Source organism: Oncorhynchus clarkii, chromosome 29 (genome assembly GCF_045791955.1).
Source record: "Oncorhynchus clarkii lewisi isolate Uvic-CL-2024 chromosome 29, UVic_Ocla_1.0, whole genome shotgun sequence".
Classification (NCBI taxonomy): Eukaryota; Metazoa; Chordata; class Actinopteri; order Salmoniformes; family Salmonidae; genus Oncorhynchus; species Oncorhynchus clarkii.
The window spans coordinates 21788424-21806530 of NC_092175.1; the positions used below are offsets into that span (position 1 = coordinate 21788424).

Consider the following 18107-nt stretch of genomic DNA (forward strand, 5'->3'; position numbering starts at 1 on the left):
CCCTGAGACTTCAATTCCCAGCATTCATCAATGACCTCACTTCATCTGTAACCTTGGATACACCAGATTGATTACATTTGGCTCTGTGGATGAAATTCAGGTCCATACAACAACATGAAGTCAGCATCCATTACTTAAAATTGTATCTACTTAGTCAATTGTTCCGATTGAAACGGCTTCAAGTGTATGCCCATGTCTAGCAACAGTAGCTCCATTCTTGCTGGCTAGTTTTAGAAGGTAATGAAGTCTATGAAAAATCACATCAACCACAACAGCCGAGAAGGATCTGTCTGCGACCCGCGTCCTGGCCAAGATCAGGGAAGAAATTATTTTATCAATGTTTATTATTAGTATTTCTGCAAAATCACTGGATGTTTTGGAATCGAAACATTTTTGGATATAAATATGCACATTATCGAACAAAACATACATGTATTGTGTAACATGATGTCCTATGAGTGTCATCTGATGAAGATCATCAAAGGTTAGTGATTCATTTTTATCTATATTTCTGCTTTTTGTGACTCTTATCTTTGGCTGGAAAAATGGCTGTGTTTTTTCGACTTGGCGGTGATCTAACATAATCATATGTTGTTCTTTAGCTGTAAAGCATTTTTTTAAATCGGACACGATGGGTAGATTAACAAAATGTTTATCTTTCATTTGCTGTATTAGACTTATTAATGTGCGAAAGTTACATATTTCGAAAAAATATTTTTGAATTTTGCGCGCTACCTTTTCAGCTGAATGTTGTCGAGGTGTTCCGCTTGCGGAACCCCTGCGCTAGAAATGTTAATTACATTATTTTACTTTTAGATTTGTGTATTGTTGTGAATTGTTAGATACTTCTGCACTGTTGGAGTAAGGAACATAAGCATGTCACTACATCCGCAATAACATATGCTAAATATGTGTATGTGCCAAATAAAATGTTTTGATTTTAGATCTCCTAACTTGCCATATTAATTATCCTAACCTGCTACATTCTTCCCTGGTCTTGCTCGGAAAATGCGGGTCAAAGTCAGACCATATTGTCACAGACAGCTAAAACATATCGAACAGGCTGACTGCCTCCTCGTGGGACAGATGTAATGGAGTTTCAGTGCCCACCCCAGAAACATTTGAAAAAAAAGATATTGTAACTCACCGCTTTCCTGAGAGCTCAGGATTTAATTTGATATTGGAGTGCCTGACTGAAGCCTGAGATATGGTATCTATTTTAGAAACTCCTACAGCCAGACATAATTTAGGGTGTTTCTAATATGGATGCCATACTGGCAACTGAATCGCATGGCAGGAATCATGACTCAAATTAATCACAAATTTACACTGAGTCACTGTGAGTTGTGAAGCATCCCGAGTTCCCCCAGCTTCAAAAACAATAACTTACTGTAGAAGGCAACTGTGGAGAAATATCACCGGGTCCTGCAACAGTGATACTCAGTAATTACCAGCACATGTAAGGGCGGAAATGAACCAGGAAAGACATTATGTAAATGTAATTATTACAGTGTGCCAATTCATCACACTCTGAGATAATTCAGTTAATGGAATGTGCCATAAAATATAATGCTTTTTCCTCAATTGCATATTGAGTGAATGGGTTGGCGGAGTAAAGGCAGCAGCTTCAGGCGCTCTCCTCGACCACTCTACACAACAACAGAAAATCACTAGGCTATTGGCATGTTGTCACTGTATCTTCCACCAAAACAACCATCACTACCTGAAACAAAATCAATAGCTGAAGCCAGCAAAAAAAAATATGTGTTTGTTAACCTCCTTGATTCTATAAGATTGGAGGATTATTTTAGCGTTGTGTTTGTGTTTACAGGTATTTGAAGTGCTACAATTGAGGGAGTTCTATAATTTGATTACAAAGATTCTTAATTGCTTCCTCTGGATTTTTTGTTGTTGAAATGCAGCTGTATAGGAGTTTTTGAACGGAACTAACGCTAGACATAAATGCAATAGCTTATCTACAACAAGTCTCATTCTGAGTTGAATCCTCAGGCTCCCAGTCTTTCTCCTCCCTGTGGAGTGACTCCAGACTAAAGAAGCAGGGATATGTAGGGTCTTAAGATGAATAAAAAGCACATCTCTCTCACGGATACATCAGCCACTGTGAATTTGCATAGCTGTAAAACCAATATTCTCTGTCTTTAAGATATAACGAGAGAGAACATGATTGATCTGCTGTCATAGGATTAATACCTTTAGGGAAAAGCTCATCATGTATAATATTGCTAAATGGACTAGACCAGATTAGGGCATGTGGAGTCAGTGAAACGTCCATTTTGTGCCCCCCACCCCCCCTGTGTTGCAGTTGCTCACTGTGCTGTGCTGTAGTTGAGTCCTCTGAGGATGCTGAGGTGTGATGTTTCATACTAGGACCTGTCTGTGCTCTTGACCTGCAGTTAGACACTCAACAGTTGAGAGAGAAATATCAACATGCCTTTAGAACAACACAGATATCATACTGTATATCACGATCCGTGAGGTGCCCGTTAATGTTAAATGTGTGGGTTGGTAAGTGTGAGCTTTTGCTCTACGCTACATTATGTTGATTATATTCAGTAGATCCTATACCACTACATCAAAATGTAGCTGCTACTAGGACACAACCTATACTTCTGCTTCAGTGAAGGCTCCTCAGAGGAGGAAGGGGAGGACCATCCTGCTCAGTGAATATTCATTTAGATAAAACTATACTAAATATATTCACTTCATCAAATACCAGATTAAAACACACTGATTTGCAATGAAGATACATTTGCAATGAAGATAGAGTACAGTAGTCTCAACAACACACTATAGGGTAGGACCATGGTGTAGCGGTAGCCAGAGGACAGCTGTTCACCATCCTCCCCTGGCTACATTGACTTCAATACAACATTTAGGAGGCTCGTAGCCCTTGCCCTCTTCCACAGACCTACAGGGTAAGTATTACCACTTCCGGAGGATATCCTCAACCAACCAAGGCAAAAACCCTGTGCTACCCAGGAGCACGAGTACAGGACATCACAAGGCTGCTTCCGACTGTTCTACGACAGATGCCGGGAGCTGACACCAGGAGGGCTAGCTCGGAACATTTATTTTAAAGAACTGATTTTGTCATTAAAATAATCCAAAAAACTGCCAATAATTTCAGGTCCAGTACCATTGTTGGGCCGCAGGTGTGAAAGATTCAGCAGACTGCTGGCATTACATATCTGGCTGAAAGATTACTGTAGCTTTGCTGAAGTCACTTTTAAAGATAACTTTGACACCTTCTGGAAACAGAAGATACTCTACAGGAATGACGGTCCATCCAAACCTTCTTGGCTCCTCATCTTGACTTTTCAATGGTCCAAGAGCAGCTTAGTTAATCCTTACCATTGTGACAATGAGTTGTCATAATGCTGCATCAAATGTACATGATCCTAGGGGCATTGGCAAACACAATGTAAGTAACTTTGACACAACTTAATTTGTGTCCCTAATTGCACCGAATATCACTGTTTATCCTAAAGCTATTGTATGCTGTAATCATGAGCCTATGAACCAGAGTTACACTGTTAGCACTGAGGCGGTGTGCCCTAGTAGGAAGACCACTTTGTGCAGCTCACCCTGCACTATCAGCTCCAATATAAATAACATGAGCAAGTCTACTTCTGATAAGCTTCCCAGTAAAGCACTAAAAAGAATCAAGCAACCCAGAAAAGTGTTAAAAATAGCTCATATTGACATATGCTGCCTGAGAAACAAGGTCCATGAAGTCAATAACTTGCTTGGAACAGATGACATTCATATTCTGACTATCTCTGAAACTCACTTAGATAATACATTTGATGATACACATACAGTCTATATTCAGAACCACATTCCTGTAAAATTTAGAGACAATCTAATGTTAAATACTGTTGAAGTAATATGGCTACAGGTTCATCTGCCTCGCCTAAAGCCTGTTCTTGTGGGAAGCTGCTATAGACCACCAAGTGCTAACAGTCAGTATCTGGATAATATATGTGAAATATCAACAGAGAAGTATATTTTCTGGGTGATTTAAACATTGACTGGCTCTCATCAAGTTGCCCACTCAAGAAAAAACGTCAAACTGTAACCAGTACCTGCAAGCAGCACAGGAATTAAATCATCAACATGTATTGATCACATCCTTATTAATGCTGCAGATATTTGCTTTAAAGCAGTATCCAAATCCATAGGATGTAGTGATCACAATATAATAGCCATATCTAGGAAAACCAACGTTCCTAAGGCTGGGCCTAATATAGTTTATAAGAGGTCATACAATAAGTTTTGTAGTGTTAATGTTAATCATGTAAAGAATATGTATGGTCTGTGGTGTGATGAGGAACAAACAGATGCTGCACTTGACATATTTATTAAAATTACTGAGAATAATAGCAGATAATATTGCCAAACCTATTTGCCACATCTTCAATTTAAACCGACTAGAAAGTGTGTGTGTCACGACTTCCACCAAAGGTGGCTCCTCTTCCTGTTCGGGCGGCACTCAGCGGTCGTCGTCACCGGTCTACTAGCTGCCACCGATTCCCTTTTCCTTTTCTGTTGGTTATGTCTGTATTGGTTTCACCTGTTTCTCGTTTGGTATTTGGTTCAGGGCTATTTAAGCCTTCTATGCCCACCTGCTTTTGTGAGGGCTTGTTTTCTGTTCTGTTTGTGGATGGTTGTGTTTGGTTATGTTCTTGGACTGTTTGGTGTCCTGTTTTGGGGAGGTCATTATTTTTGACTGTTGTTGTTGGCGTGACCTTATTCTTACCGGAATAAATACGGCAAACCCAAAGAACCCTCTGCTCTCTGCGCCTGACTCCGCACCCACCACTGCTAGCTACGTGATAGTGTGCCCTCAGGCCTGGAGGGAAGCTAAAGTAATTCTGCTACCCAAGAATAGTAAAGCCCCCTTTACTGGCTCAAATAGCCGACCAATCAACCTGTCACCAACTCTTAGTAAACTTTTGGAAAAAATTGTGTTTGACCAGATACAATGCTATTTCACAGTAAACAAATTCACCACGTACTTTCAGCATGCTTATAGGGAAGGACACTCAACAAGCACATAACTTACACAAATGACTGATGATTGGCTGAGAGAAAGTGATGATGCAATGATTGTGGGGGCTGTCTTGTTAGACTTCAGTGCAGCTTTTGACATTATTGATCATAGTCTGCTCCTGGAAAAACATATTTGTTATGGCTTTACACCCCCTGCTATAATGTGGATAAAGAGTTTATTGTCTAACAGAACACAGATGGTGTTCTTTAATGGACGCCAATCAAACATAATCCAGGTAGAATCAGGAATTCCCCAGGGTAGATGTTAAGGCCCCTGCTTTTTTCAATCTTTACTAACGACATGCCATTGACTTTGAGTAAAGCCAGAGTGTCTATGTATTTGGATGACTCAACACTATACACGTCAGCTACTACAGTGACTGAAATGACTGCGACACTTAACGACTTGCAGTTAGTTTCAGAGTGGGTGGCAAGGAATAAGTTAGCCCTACATATTTATAAAACTAAAAGCATTGTATTTGGGACAAATTATGGAACAGCAGGGACTGTGAAGCAACACAAACATAGGCACAGACACATGTATACACACACACGCAATAAGATATGCACTATACACACACATGGATTTATTACTGTAGATATGTGGTAGTGGTGGAGTAGGGACCTGAGGGCACACAGTGTGTTGTTAAATCTGTGAATGTATTGTAATGTTTTTAAAATTGTATAAACTGCCTTAATTTTGCTGGACCCCAGGAAGAGTAGCTGCTGCAAAGCAGCAGCTAATGGGGATCCATAATAAATACAAATACAAATCAAAGCTTTTGCAGTGTGAACTGACATGATGTTCATCCAATCATAGGATTAGGATCAGAGAACCAACCTAGTGTGATGTATTGGGGTTTTGCCACAGAGCATTATGAGGGTTCTATGTGTTGAGAAGAGTGGTGAGTTGGTGACATACTGGATAGAGACTGAGAGTGAAGAGTGATAGTTGAGTATGTTTTGTATATTATTCAAATTAGCTTCTTCAAACCACAGGAGACGGAGGAGGTAGATTATATAATATTGTTTTCTTGGTTTTGGGACTTTATTGTTGTGTGGAGTTAGCAAGGCAAAAATAAATTGCACTAACCTTAATGTTAGCTAGCTACCAGAGCGCAGTTTTCTCCATCAGAATGGCTAGCTAATGCTAACAATGTAGTGGATTTTTTGTTAAAGAACCCCGCTCATTGCCCACATCTAAATTGTTGGAAAAAGCTGCATTAATCATGAGATGGACTAACATCTGCCTATTCAAACTGCGCAACACGTGACGGTAAGAAGAAACAGGGTCACAAGCAGCTTATCGGAAAGAATTGGCTTTTTACTTAGGGGCACAATGAAAGGGAAAGTTCAGCTAACAAGGGCAACTACAAGGAGCTTGCAGAGGTAATCACACGTTAGGATGCTTTACTTGCTGAGCATATGGACGTTTCTACTGTCTTTTCTGGGATGTCAAAATCAATTCAGAATAATTTGATAACTTCCAACGCATCATCCATTAAAAGTGAGATTAAAAAGAGAGGTTGACGCAGCACATTTCTTCATGCACCCTCAAGTAGGCTTTCCAAGATAAGACATAGTCACTCCGGACAGACATGACCAACAACTCATTATATAAAAGTTGCAGCAGCCTAAGTTACAAAAAACGAGACAAATGTTCAGTCTGATCAACAGTAGGCTACTAATAATAGCCCCAGCATACAGCCTATGCGCCCTGTCCATCTGGTCAGGTTGAACAAATTGGTAACGTGAATGGGAATGTGATCACATTTGGTTGATATTCAAACTTGGGCTGGCTAGGCTGCCAACCTTGTCAATTAAAAAGGACTAACTGGAATGAATCAATCAACATAAGCGTGATGAAATAGACTGTGAGTTAAAAAAAAAAAATGTAGGCCTACAGTTGCATAGGCCTTCATGATACAAACAAAATCCAAATAAAGCAAGCTCAGTCGTGTGAGTTATATTGTCTATCAGTTGTTGTCTCTGTGAGGAAACCCCCCTGTTAGTTTAGTCTAAATACAATTCATACGAACAAGTATATGGTTGCTGCAGACTGACAGGGTTTTCATACTCCCCAGGGCCAGGAGTATTTTCCAGGAGTTTAAGACCATGTGACCTGATTAGGAAAAACTGGTCCCATCATAGCCCATATAAAACCTTCTTACAACTGATTCATCCCAAACCCAAACCTATGATGGCATTGCTGTAAAGGAATGTATCTGATATTTGAATTTAAAGCTTAGTCCCCAGCTGTTCCCTGATTGAGGTGATGACCACTCCACTCCACTACCATTGTCAACTTTCTCCTGGCATGAACTGAAGCCTCATCCACTGGCACATTGAAAATGTTCCTCTTCAAGCACTATCAATTTTCTCTCAATACTGTATGTCAATCACAAACTACTACTACTATATTGTAACATTAGTACACATCAATAATTTTACTCCATGGTTGGACTAACTCACTAGCTCTTTTGTCTAACTGTGTAGTGTGTTGTGTTATTGTTTTTTGTCTTCCCAGTCAAATCCTGTCCTGCCCTCAGTGGAAGAGTTGAACTTTTCTCCAACACCATCCATCCATGACAAGACAGTCTTGCACTGAAGCCTCTGAACACCTCAACTCACGCCTCATACCCTCATTCAATCACTGCTGTGATCCCTTCCCAACACTGTAAGTAGCCCTCTCATTCCCATTCCCTGTAATATTGTACTATAAATGTCTTTATTAAATGCTTTAAGTTGAAATAAAATTAGTCTTAGATGATTTTTGAAATGCTTTGTCGTCTCCGTGTAGTCCATACCTTTGCCGTGGGTCTCTCATCCTCCTCAGTTTTTCAAGTAACCAGCCCCCACTGTTCTTCTTCTAATGTCCTCATTTTCCTTTAATTTACGGCAGAAGAAGTGTTCTCCCACACACCAAAATCATCATCATCACCACCACCATCATCATCGTCATCTATATAACAGTAAGTCCTAATTGTTTGGCATTATCGTGCATGAGGGTCCTCCCATTAACTTCTATGAGTGCAAGTGAGCCAACAGTACCACCCCTATGTGACATCAGTAGAGACTTGGTAACTCTCAGGCAGCTCAGGGCAACGCTTTGATTCATATCTAATCAGGGTTGTCAACCTTCACTTTGACAAATGGCTGGGAGCTGAGTACAATAGAGACTTTCCCTACTTTACTGTTGCTTCTCCGGGGCATCTCTCTAACTCTACTGAACTCACTCAAGGACAATTAACTGTGGTGCGCTTTTATCTTGTTAATTTACTTATGGGAGTATACGTGCGTACACACACACAAAGCATGGCTCTTAGCAGTAGTATGCAAACTACTCTTCAAAATGACTGCAACCTAAAAACACACCAATACTGACAAAAAGTGTAAGTACATTATGTTTGTGTGAAAAGTAACTTGTTGCGTATGTGTTTGTGTGAAAACCAGGATGATAAACGACAAAAAGGTTCACTTTAATGCATTCCTCTTTGCAATTAAAATCCACATATCCCATAAACATACTATACATTTCTCTATCTCCGTCAACTGCAATATGACGGGCCAGGGTTCCACTACACTGAGGCTTTCTTAACAGCATCAATGTTGATCGATAACAACAGCAGCAATCTCCAGTGTAACATGCCTTTTATAAAGCCTCAATGAGCATCAAATGAACTGGGCCAAGTACAGAAACTTATGAGATAATTTAGACCAGAACGAGAGCTGAAGTCTTTAGTGCTGTGAGGAACCGAAGACAGACTACTGGTTCATATTATGTATTGTTAGTGTGGAGCCTAGTGGATTATTCTGACAGTATCAGCCCTGTCAAGGCCACAGAGCCCAGGCCCAATCCATATAAACTGAATTGGAAAGGAAAGGAAGGCCATTTGGAATCAATAGCATGGATAGATTGCATGAATGTGTGTGGAATGTTTCATGATGACTGCACTAACAAAATCCCAGCCCCATAGTTTTACAACACGTGCTGCATCAGGCATTTACATCAATCAACAATAATGGTAGTGCTAATTCCCATGGAATGTCCATGTAGACAAGTCCTTCTCTTGGACAGAGAGAATACTATTTGTTCTATTCATCCTGTTTCTATGTGTTGGCCTCTACTAAGGTCAGGGCCAGCCAGTAATAGAGTGTATCCTGTAGGTGTGAGACAATGCCCAATTTCCAGAGAAGGGCACACAGAATTCCCATTCTTTAATGACAAAAACAGGCTATCAAGTTATTCATCATGTACCACATGATGAACAATACATAACAGTGGAAGATAGGATGGGTCACTTCATTCAATGTTAAAGGGGTGGATGGCTTGTTTGAAGAGGTTCCAGACAGTGCAAAGACAGTCAGGCAGAGTGTACTGAGTTCTGACGCCGAGACAAGGAAGTCTGGAAAAAAGTGTTGTTAATAGTCAAATACAATTTGAGTGTAAAAGATGGGAAAGAGGTAGATGGAGGGGCCAGCTCACGTACAGTATATCTTATTTTTAGGAGGAAAGCTCAAGGACTAGGGTCAATTTATGTCCTCAATGTGAAATGATCCAGATACATTTTTAAACATGCACTTTTAAGAAAAAGAGAAGGAAACTAAGACATTGCTATCCTTGAAGTCCATACAGAAAAACTTAATTAATGGTTTTCTGTCTGTTTTAGTTAGCCACTCAATGCGGATGACACTATTTCCTTAAAGCTATGGCGATATAAAAGAACAACCGCAGTGATCAAAAGGACACTTTGATGCTTTGTGTACATTTAAAAAAACAAAATCATCATCCCATTTAACTCAGTGGTAACCTAAAAAAGTCCAGCGGCATACAAAGCAGCCGTGACAATTTCCACCACTGACATTGTCGCCAACTGAAGCCTTAATTCATCGCTAAATTCTTTCAATTAGCAGAAAGCCAATTAAGAGATAATGCGAGCCTACCCTTTCCATCCCTGTCATCTTAGGCATTGGGGAGGGAGGACCGTTGAGTCAGTGTGAATCGGATGGCCTTTCATCTTTCCTGTAAATGGGCCTTAAAGCAGGCATGCTTTCAAATGTCACCACCTCGCTGGCCATATCCACACACAGGGGAGGAATCACTGTGGCGTATAGGACCACTGAGCACATTCTTCATATTAATTGGCCGTGGCCAGATCTCCTTCATGGCATCTGGGGTAATTGTGTTAGATCTTACCAGAGGTGAAATGTTCCAACACCATCTGATTCAACAGCATTCCGTTTTTATGTTGAGAGACATCATTAAACATCAATCGTTGTTATTGTAGGGACAGCTAAACGATACCGTAAATGGGACAACGGAACGATTAATTCACCGTAAATAAAGGCGATGAGGCCTCATTTCACTCCGGGCCAATCTGAGGGAGCAGTGGATGTGCATTTACGGCTGTGTTCCCCCTGTTCGCTCTTCCTTTCTCTCCTTTTATTTCACTCATCGTTGTAAACACCACGCAAGTGCTGGTTGATAACTGATGACAAACGAACGCCAGGTGATAAAGGCATAAACCCTGCCAGCGGGGACGCCACAAATCAGCCAGCCATTGTCACTTATGGTGGATGACTGGCATCGCCATGGTGACAGGGTGAATTGGAAAGCTCAGTGTGTGACACTGGAGGCAGCACTGAGACAGCCACTGGTGATTGATACAAGTTGGTGGATGGATGGATGGATGCTCCTCTCTTTCACCAAAGATACAAATAACAGAGACAACACAGGTTGGTATTAATGCTAAAGGGAATCCTTGTTCCTTTTTGGGCGACCCGACCAAGTTCAGAAATGTAAGTTATAAATCTATCATAGTCATTGAAAGCAAGTCTAAGAATCGGTAGATCTAGTCTATGTGCAATATTTCTATGCTTCCAGTTCTTAAGGAAATTGTTTGTCTTTTAATTTGGGTTTTGTACACCAGCTTCAAACAGATGAAAATACAATATTTTTGCTTATGGAAAATATGTTTCACAACAGTTTAGATGGTACAATGATTCTCTACACTATACTTGCTTGTTAAGTCGCATAAACTGAAATTTGTCTATTTGAATTTTAGCAACCATGAAATGGTGCATTTTTAACACAGTCAAGGAATGAATTGAAGTCGGATATGCTAAAGGAGATACTAGCATTCAAGATCATCATTGTCTTTTTTCTCTGTAAGCTGCAAAAAGAGGCAGGTGCCTTAACATATTCACTTGGGAGTCTTTAGTGTGGGATGCTTAGTATAGCAGGAAGCCGTGCTGAGGTGTGTGACCTTCTACCCCCATTGATGTCAAATGTGAGTGCAACTGTCCTGTTGACATCAATTTATGGTTCATGGCCTATTTTTCTACATTTTAAGATCATGCAAGATATCATGATGAGAATATAAACCTGCAGACTGGGAGATGTTTTGTTTTTCCTCTGTTTCCTTGCTCTTCCATAAGATCTGAGGCCAAGGCCACCCCATGACACTCATCTGAGATTTGATTATAAAGGCAGAGATGCAACAGGGTAATTGGCCCAATTTATTTTCTATTATCTCTCTCTCTCTCTCTCTCTCTCTCTCTCTTTCTTTCTCTCTCTCTCTCTCTCTTTCTTTCTTTCTCTCTCTCTCTCTCTCTCTCTCTCTCTTCTCTCTCTCTCTCTCTCTCTCTCTCTCTCTCTCTCTCTCTCTCTCTCTCTCTCTCTCTTCTCTCATGTGAACTTGTTTACTTGTGTAAATGTGTGTGTGTGCAAGTTTGTGTGTGTACCATTGTGAGTGTTTGTGTAACTATGTGTAACGCTCCTTACAGTTTCAGCCATGATTTCAAAAGGGACTACCTGTAGCGATAATACAAGCCAGATAAGTTATTTTACTTGACAGGCAGGGAACACATCAGACAGGGACCCACCCAAGCTGCCATTAGCAGTGTTTATGCAGTCCCAATGAGCCTGGGTGACTGACTCGTCAGGGAGTCCCTGTCCAAGTGGCAAATGCTGCTCTGCAAAGGACACAGGGAAACACAGCTATCGCTCGGTACTCTCTAATATTTCACAAAACACATACTGCCAAACCGTTTTATATTGAAAACAACTGCTTGCAATCTATTCCACTCTGTGGAGAAGAGAGATTGTACATCGGGTGGGAAATAGAGGACAGGAAAACAGGAACCTGACAGATACCCTATTCAGTACACAAAATTCAATGATGAATTATAGGATGCACACAGTAGTTTTTCTTGGTTATTGCCTAGGGCCTACAACTTCAATACAAGTGGGAATGTAAATATACAAGTAAAAATAAACATTTATTGGGAAGTGTTTTGACAAATGCCACGATAGACCCAATACACTGTGATCTTCCGTGTCTTAATTCTGTAAATAAATGAATCAACTAATTCAGTGTAGCCAAGCGTACTGGTTTAATTGCAGGCGACGTAACGTAAGTAGCAGACACATCACGAGGACATTAGGAACGGTGGTCCTCACTATGGGTTGATGGTAATTGCTGTCCTGGCGCCCGGGAATTATGTGGCACCTGATTTATGGAATGCCGCTGCCCAACGCATCCACAGAGCACCAGGTCCCCACTGCATAACCAAATGACAGGCCTTTGGAAGCCCGGTGTAAAGACTCAGACACACACAGGAACCTCTGAGGCAAGCTCAATAATGCCTCCAGATAGGCCCATTCAGCACACTGAGAATGGGGTCATCTGTTAGCTGAGACAGACAGATAAAGGAGCGCCTGGTATTTGGAGACCTTTGGGAGGCACGCTGACATATAAAAGGTAAAGCGAGTTAATCGGCTCTGTATTCAAATTATATGGCTTTGTAGGTGTGAGTTGGTGGATACATGATTGTTGGAAATGCCTGGAGGTTTGTGTTGTTGGGAAAGGATGCTTCAGTATTTAGAGCCAGGACTCTTTACTGACCTTGGAAAACCCCAGGCCCCAGTTATGGGCTATTTCTAGGACTTGGTGGTTTTCCTGCTCAGGTCACGTTAGTCAGGAAAAACTCATGGACCTGCATATAAATTATACACTCAAGTCCGAACATTAATATGAGACTTAAGACTGACTGTCTGTTGTATACAGCCCAAGGGTGTAATATGTAAATGAGCATGTCTTCTAATTTAAAGTGCACAGAATGACCAGGAGGAGATGACAAGTATGTTTTTTCCGATGGAGAGCCTTTGATGTCAACTAAAACCAGTGTCCCAAACCTGCTGTTAGACGGACTGTGGGTCCTGCAGCTGCTTCCCTGTGCGGTGACAATACCTTACAGCCAGTGATTAGCACAAGGACAGGTTTTTAAAAGCAGACGATACGATGTAAACAGGCCAACTTGAAGAGCTTGTTTTATTTTACTGGCTGCATATGGAGGAGAGAATGGAGAATGAACAGAAAAAGGGGGAGTGACAAGGCTAATCTCCCAGAGAGCAGGTTCCGAGTGTCTGAAGTTTGTTTGTTTTTGGAACAAGATGGCACTAGACAACGCAGCGAGTGTCCATCTTTGTTCATCTGTGTCTTATTTATAGGAAGAGAGATAAATCAGCCTGGAAAAAGGAAGCAGCAAAAAAGAGAATGCAGAAAAAAAGATTTTGTGATTTTAACAATCTGGTGATTTCCACAGATTACAATATAAATAACACACAAGATCAGGATGCAGATATCCCCAGTTTTGAATTAATTGAGGCGATTACTTATGCAGGCTAGCCGGCCGTATGGTGGATGTGTTCAAGCGGGAGCTGAACCCGTGCCAAGAGGATACACTTCATGATTTATTCAAAGCAAAGGCCCCTTTTGAATTGTCTTTATTACTTAAGCAATAAGGGATAAGGTGGTGTGGTATATGGCCAATATACCACGGCTAAGGGCTGTTCTTATGCATGACACAATGCGGAGTGCCTGGATACAGCCCTTAGCCGTGGCATATTGGCCATATTCTATAAACCCCCAAGGTGAGTTATTGCTATTATAAACTGTTTACCAACATAATTAGTGGAGTAAAAATAAATATGTTGTCATACCCGTGGTATATGGTCTGATATACCACAGCTGTCAGCCAAACAGCATTCAGGGCTCAAAATACAAAGTTTATCATTTGAGATATATACTGAGCATCATTAAACAAAATCTGGGAGGTGATATTATATAAAAATGTTAAACTAGACCAAGGACATTCCAAGAGCTAATAAAGTGCGTTCAAAATACTGCTTCATGAAAGAAAACCTGCTGCCTTTTAATTTAAATGTTAGCATATGGAATGATTTCATATCAGTCCGTAAATGATTAAATCAACATTGAAGCCATTTGAAAACATGCTGCTGCTGTTTTGAAGAAAAAAAAATATCCAGGTACATTTTCAATTACATTACGTTTTCAGTGGCATTACACTTGACTCTCTTTAGCACAGCAATCTGGCCCTACTGCTGTTAGCTTTACAGAGAAAGCCTCCCTCCACCGACACAAAAAACTGGGAGCACCAAAGTATTACCCTTTCAGCTACAGATGAATAATGCAAAGTTCCTTTCCCAAAAGAAAATGTATCACATGAAATGAAAGGATGGCTGTGTCCTGGTCCCTCTCTCCTCACCGGGAGCGGTGTTGTGGGTTCAGGAAGTTGAGTTTGGCTAAATTGCTTTTTGCTGAATGATAAATACTAGTAGAGAGAGGAGGTAGCCCCGGGAAACGAGATGTTAAACTTTGCCATGTATAATTTAACATGACACGAATAGCGCTCACATTGAAAAACCACCCCTGCAATCCGCCACCCCTCAATTATTAAAGCTGAACTTCCCTGGGGTACAGTGTGGTTCAACGTGGATATGATGTAATCTACAGCTATTACAGTGACCTGCAGTCACATTTAATCCACAACCAGAATTAACTATGGAGAACAACTCATTAAATTCTACTATTAGGCTTTTTTTCAGATAACACATTCCATTTTTCACATCTATTTTCAACACATTATATAAAAAGTTTTAAAAAAATTGTTGTTGCTTTGTGTCCATAGTATAGGACACAGTTCCAGGACTACACACTGGATTGCGATTAGCGAGGGTCAATGAGTTTGACTCATCGAATCACCCCCATTAGTAAGAGGCCAGACCAATGTCAACGACCTTCTCCATCTTGACTTGTACTCATTATTTGTGGTTGACAGAAACACGGGGCCAATGGCCATTTTCTAACATGGGATTAACCAAGAGGACGGAGACAGTGTTTCAGAGGAAAACACATTTCTACTTTTTAAGCTAATCCTATCTGAGTCATAAAATATGAACAGCGACTAAGCGAAACCAGTTGTGCGTAGAATATTTGAAGTGTAACTGTGACGCCCTGACCTTAGTTATCTTCGTTTTATTTTTTATTTTGGTTAGGTCAGGGTGTGACGAGGGTGGAATGTGTGTTTTCCCTTGTCTAGGGTTTTTTGTATATCTATGGGGTTTTGGGATTGTCTAGGTAAATGTAGGTCTATGGTGGCCTGAATTGGTTCCCAATCAGAGACTGTTTATCGTTGTTTCTGATTGGGGATCCTATTTAGGTTGCCATTTTCCATTTTGGTTTGTGGGTTATTGTCTATGTGTAGTTGCCTGTCAGTACTTGTGGTGCGTTGTAGAGTTTGTTCAGTCTTCATTAAAAGAAGTATGTATTCTTATCACGCTGTGCCTTGGTCTCCTCGTTATGACGAACGTGACAGTAACATACATTCCTTTGGATGTAGAGCACAGGACAAGGAATACATAAGGATTTCATAGTTAGATGATTTGTCACCAAAAGTGGTTGCTTTTCAATAAAAATGTTGAACAGAAATATATTATATTCTCAATCTGTTTCAACAATATAATATATTACAATATAGTGACTGTGTTATAGTCTAATCTGTAGACTACGGTGGACTGTAACATACTCCAGTAGTACCCACCTCTTTTATCCAGACTGTGTTGGACGCTGTCCTCCCCCTTCCTCAGGCTGTCAGTGTGCTGGCTGTGGTTCAGTGTCCCCTGGCTGGGCCCATACTCCTCCAAGCCCAGGACTTTCCCATCGCTCAGCTGGTTGTGGACCTGGTTGGGTGTGGAGGTGTGTGTGTGTCCCATCTGATCGTCCTCATCACAGTCATAGTCATCAAGGATGGGGGTCTCCCGGATGGGCATGCCAATAACAGAACTGTGCTGGAGCTGCCGGGAGCCCCGGAAGCTGTCCCTACCCTGGGGCCCCAGCAGCACAGAGGGGATGTAGTGGATCTCATGGGTGGCCTCTGTGCTGGCGCTTTTCTGGGGGACACGTCGGCGCTTGCACCAGCGGTGACGTGTGTACAGCACCAGGGTGAAGAGGAGGATGAGGAGGAGGAGAGCGATCAGGCCTCCCTGGAAGAAAGAGGGAGAGAGACGTCAACAAGCATGCATTTGCACAAAAAGAGAGACACTATTAGAGATTATGAGTGAATCTAGTCTAAGTGAGAACAAGTTGGTCAAGTTTCTCCGGAGCAGACGGCCTGTTGAAATGTCCTGCTTGGTTCAGTGAGTCAACAAATAGAGCGCTGTCCTTGGCGATGAAATGGAGAGAAGAGCTCTCTCCTCTATCTTTTATTTTCTTTCTCTTTCCTTGTCAAAGACACACAGACACACACACAAAGCCAGTTAGTCCCACAGCCCTAGGAATTACACATGCCAATGTGTTAAGGGTGTTACTAGCCTAACTAAACCCAATCTTCGTCTCCAAGCCATAGCCTACCCCTCAAAGCCTGCTCATGTAAAGGCACATCCATCACCAAGGCACATCCATTGCTACATGGTTTGTCCCATTTCATGCCATCACAGACACATCAAAAACCTTCTAGCAGCCAATCTGAGAGTGAATAGCACACTTAATCCATACACATACAGGCCTGTGTATAGAATGATAGAGCGGACATATTCCAAGAGTAACCAACAATTCTTTACACTAGTGGTCAATGGATAGACCACAGTGAGAATCAGACAAATCGCGACCACCCTAATGCCATCCAGCCTCTACTGCAGCCAGACACCGAAAAAGCACAGTCGCCGTATTTTGACGCTACACCCTTCCCACAATTCCCTGTGCTTACTGTATGATACATAACAAGAGCAGATAGGGTTATTCATCACAACATTTAAAATTCCATCTTCATGAGGAAAAACAAACCTCTCTCAAATTATAACTCATGCACTGCTGGGTGGCCATAAATCACACTAGGAAGAGATGGGCAACTCCAAGGAGAGGAACGTCCTCTGGACAAATGTGTTCATTAATCTCCAATAGGAGAGCGGCGTCTGAGAAATACACTCCCCCTCTGAAACAAAGTCACCCGGCAACAACAGAAGAGAGAGCTCCTGTTTCACAAAACTTACTGAACTCCAGGGAAACTGTTCAGAACTTTTCAGAAATTCCCATGGCTAAAAGGATGGTGTAGAAATTGAATTCAGACTGGCAATGTGAAATTAGAAACAGAATAAATAATAAAAAAGAGGTAAGACCTGGGCTTTTTAAAAACAATGGTCAGTGATCATAGCTGTAAAAGAAAAGATCTGTGCCAATAATCCTTACTGACTATTAAAATGTAACATTAGGTGGTTCTACTTTTGCACTCTCTTCCAATCAAACAACAATGTTAATTCATAGTGGTGGATGTATCCATGAGGGATATGTGGTTCTCAGTCATCTTAAGACCCTACATATCCCTGCTGCTCTGGAGTCACTCCACAGGTAAGAGATGGAGGATTCAACTCTCTCCCTCTCCATCGCTCTCGTTTTTTAATCCCTCTCTTTCTCTTCCTCCCTTCATCAGTCCCTTTTGCTCCCCTTTCAGCTTTCTTTTCCTCTGCTCTCTCCCTCCCTCTCTCCCTCCCTCACAGATTACCACCTACTCATATGGCGCATGGTCTGGCCACAAACTCACGGCTTACAGCACTGACGTTTTTTCAACATCCTTTAGAACCAATTAAGAATAAATGAATAGATTAACAAATGACTGAGAGCTAAAACCATCTGGCAGAGTTGAATATGCAACCAAGCTGCTACATCAACACTGAG

At 41.3% G+C, this 18107-nt stretch overlaps 1 protein-coding gene across 1 annotated transcript in view; it reads right to left on the reverse strand.

The window, feature by feature from the left end:
• LOC139388322 (astrotactin-2-like) overlaps nucleotides 1-18107 on the reverse strand; it is a 472647-nt gene that overhangs the window by 337831 nt on the left and 116709 nt on the right. The window contains exon 3 of the mRNA XM_071134926.1: nucleotides 15979-16420. Coding sequence (XP_070991027.1) covers nucleotides 15979-16420 — 442 coding nt within the window. The remainder of the gene's footprint in view (nucleotides 1-15978; nucleotides 16421-18107) is intronic.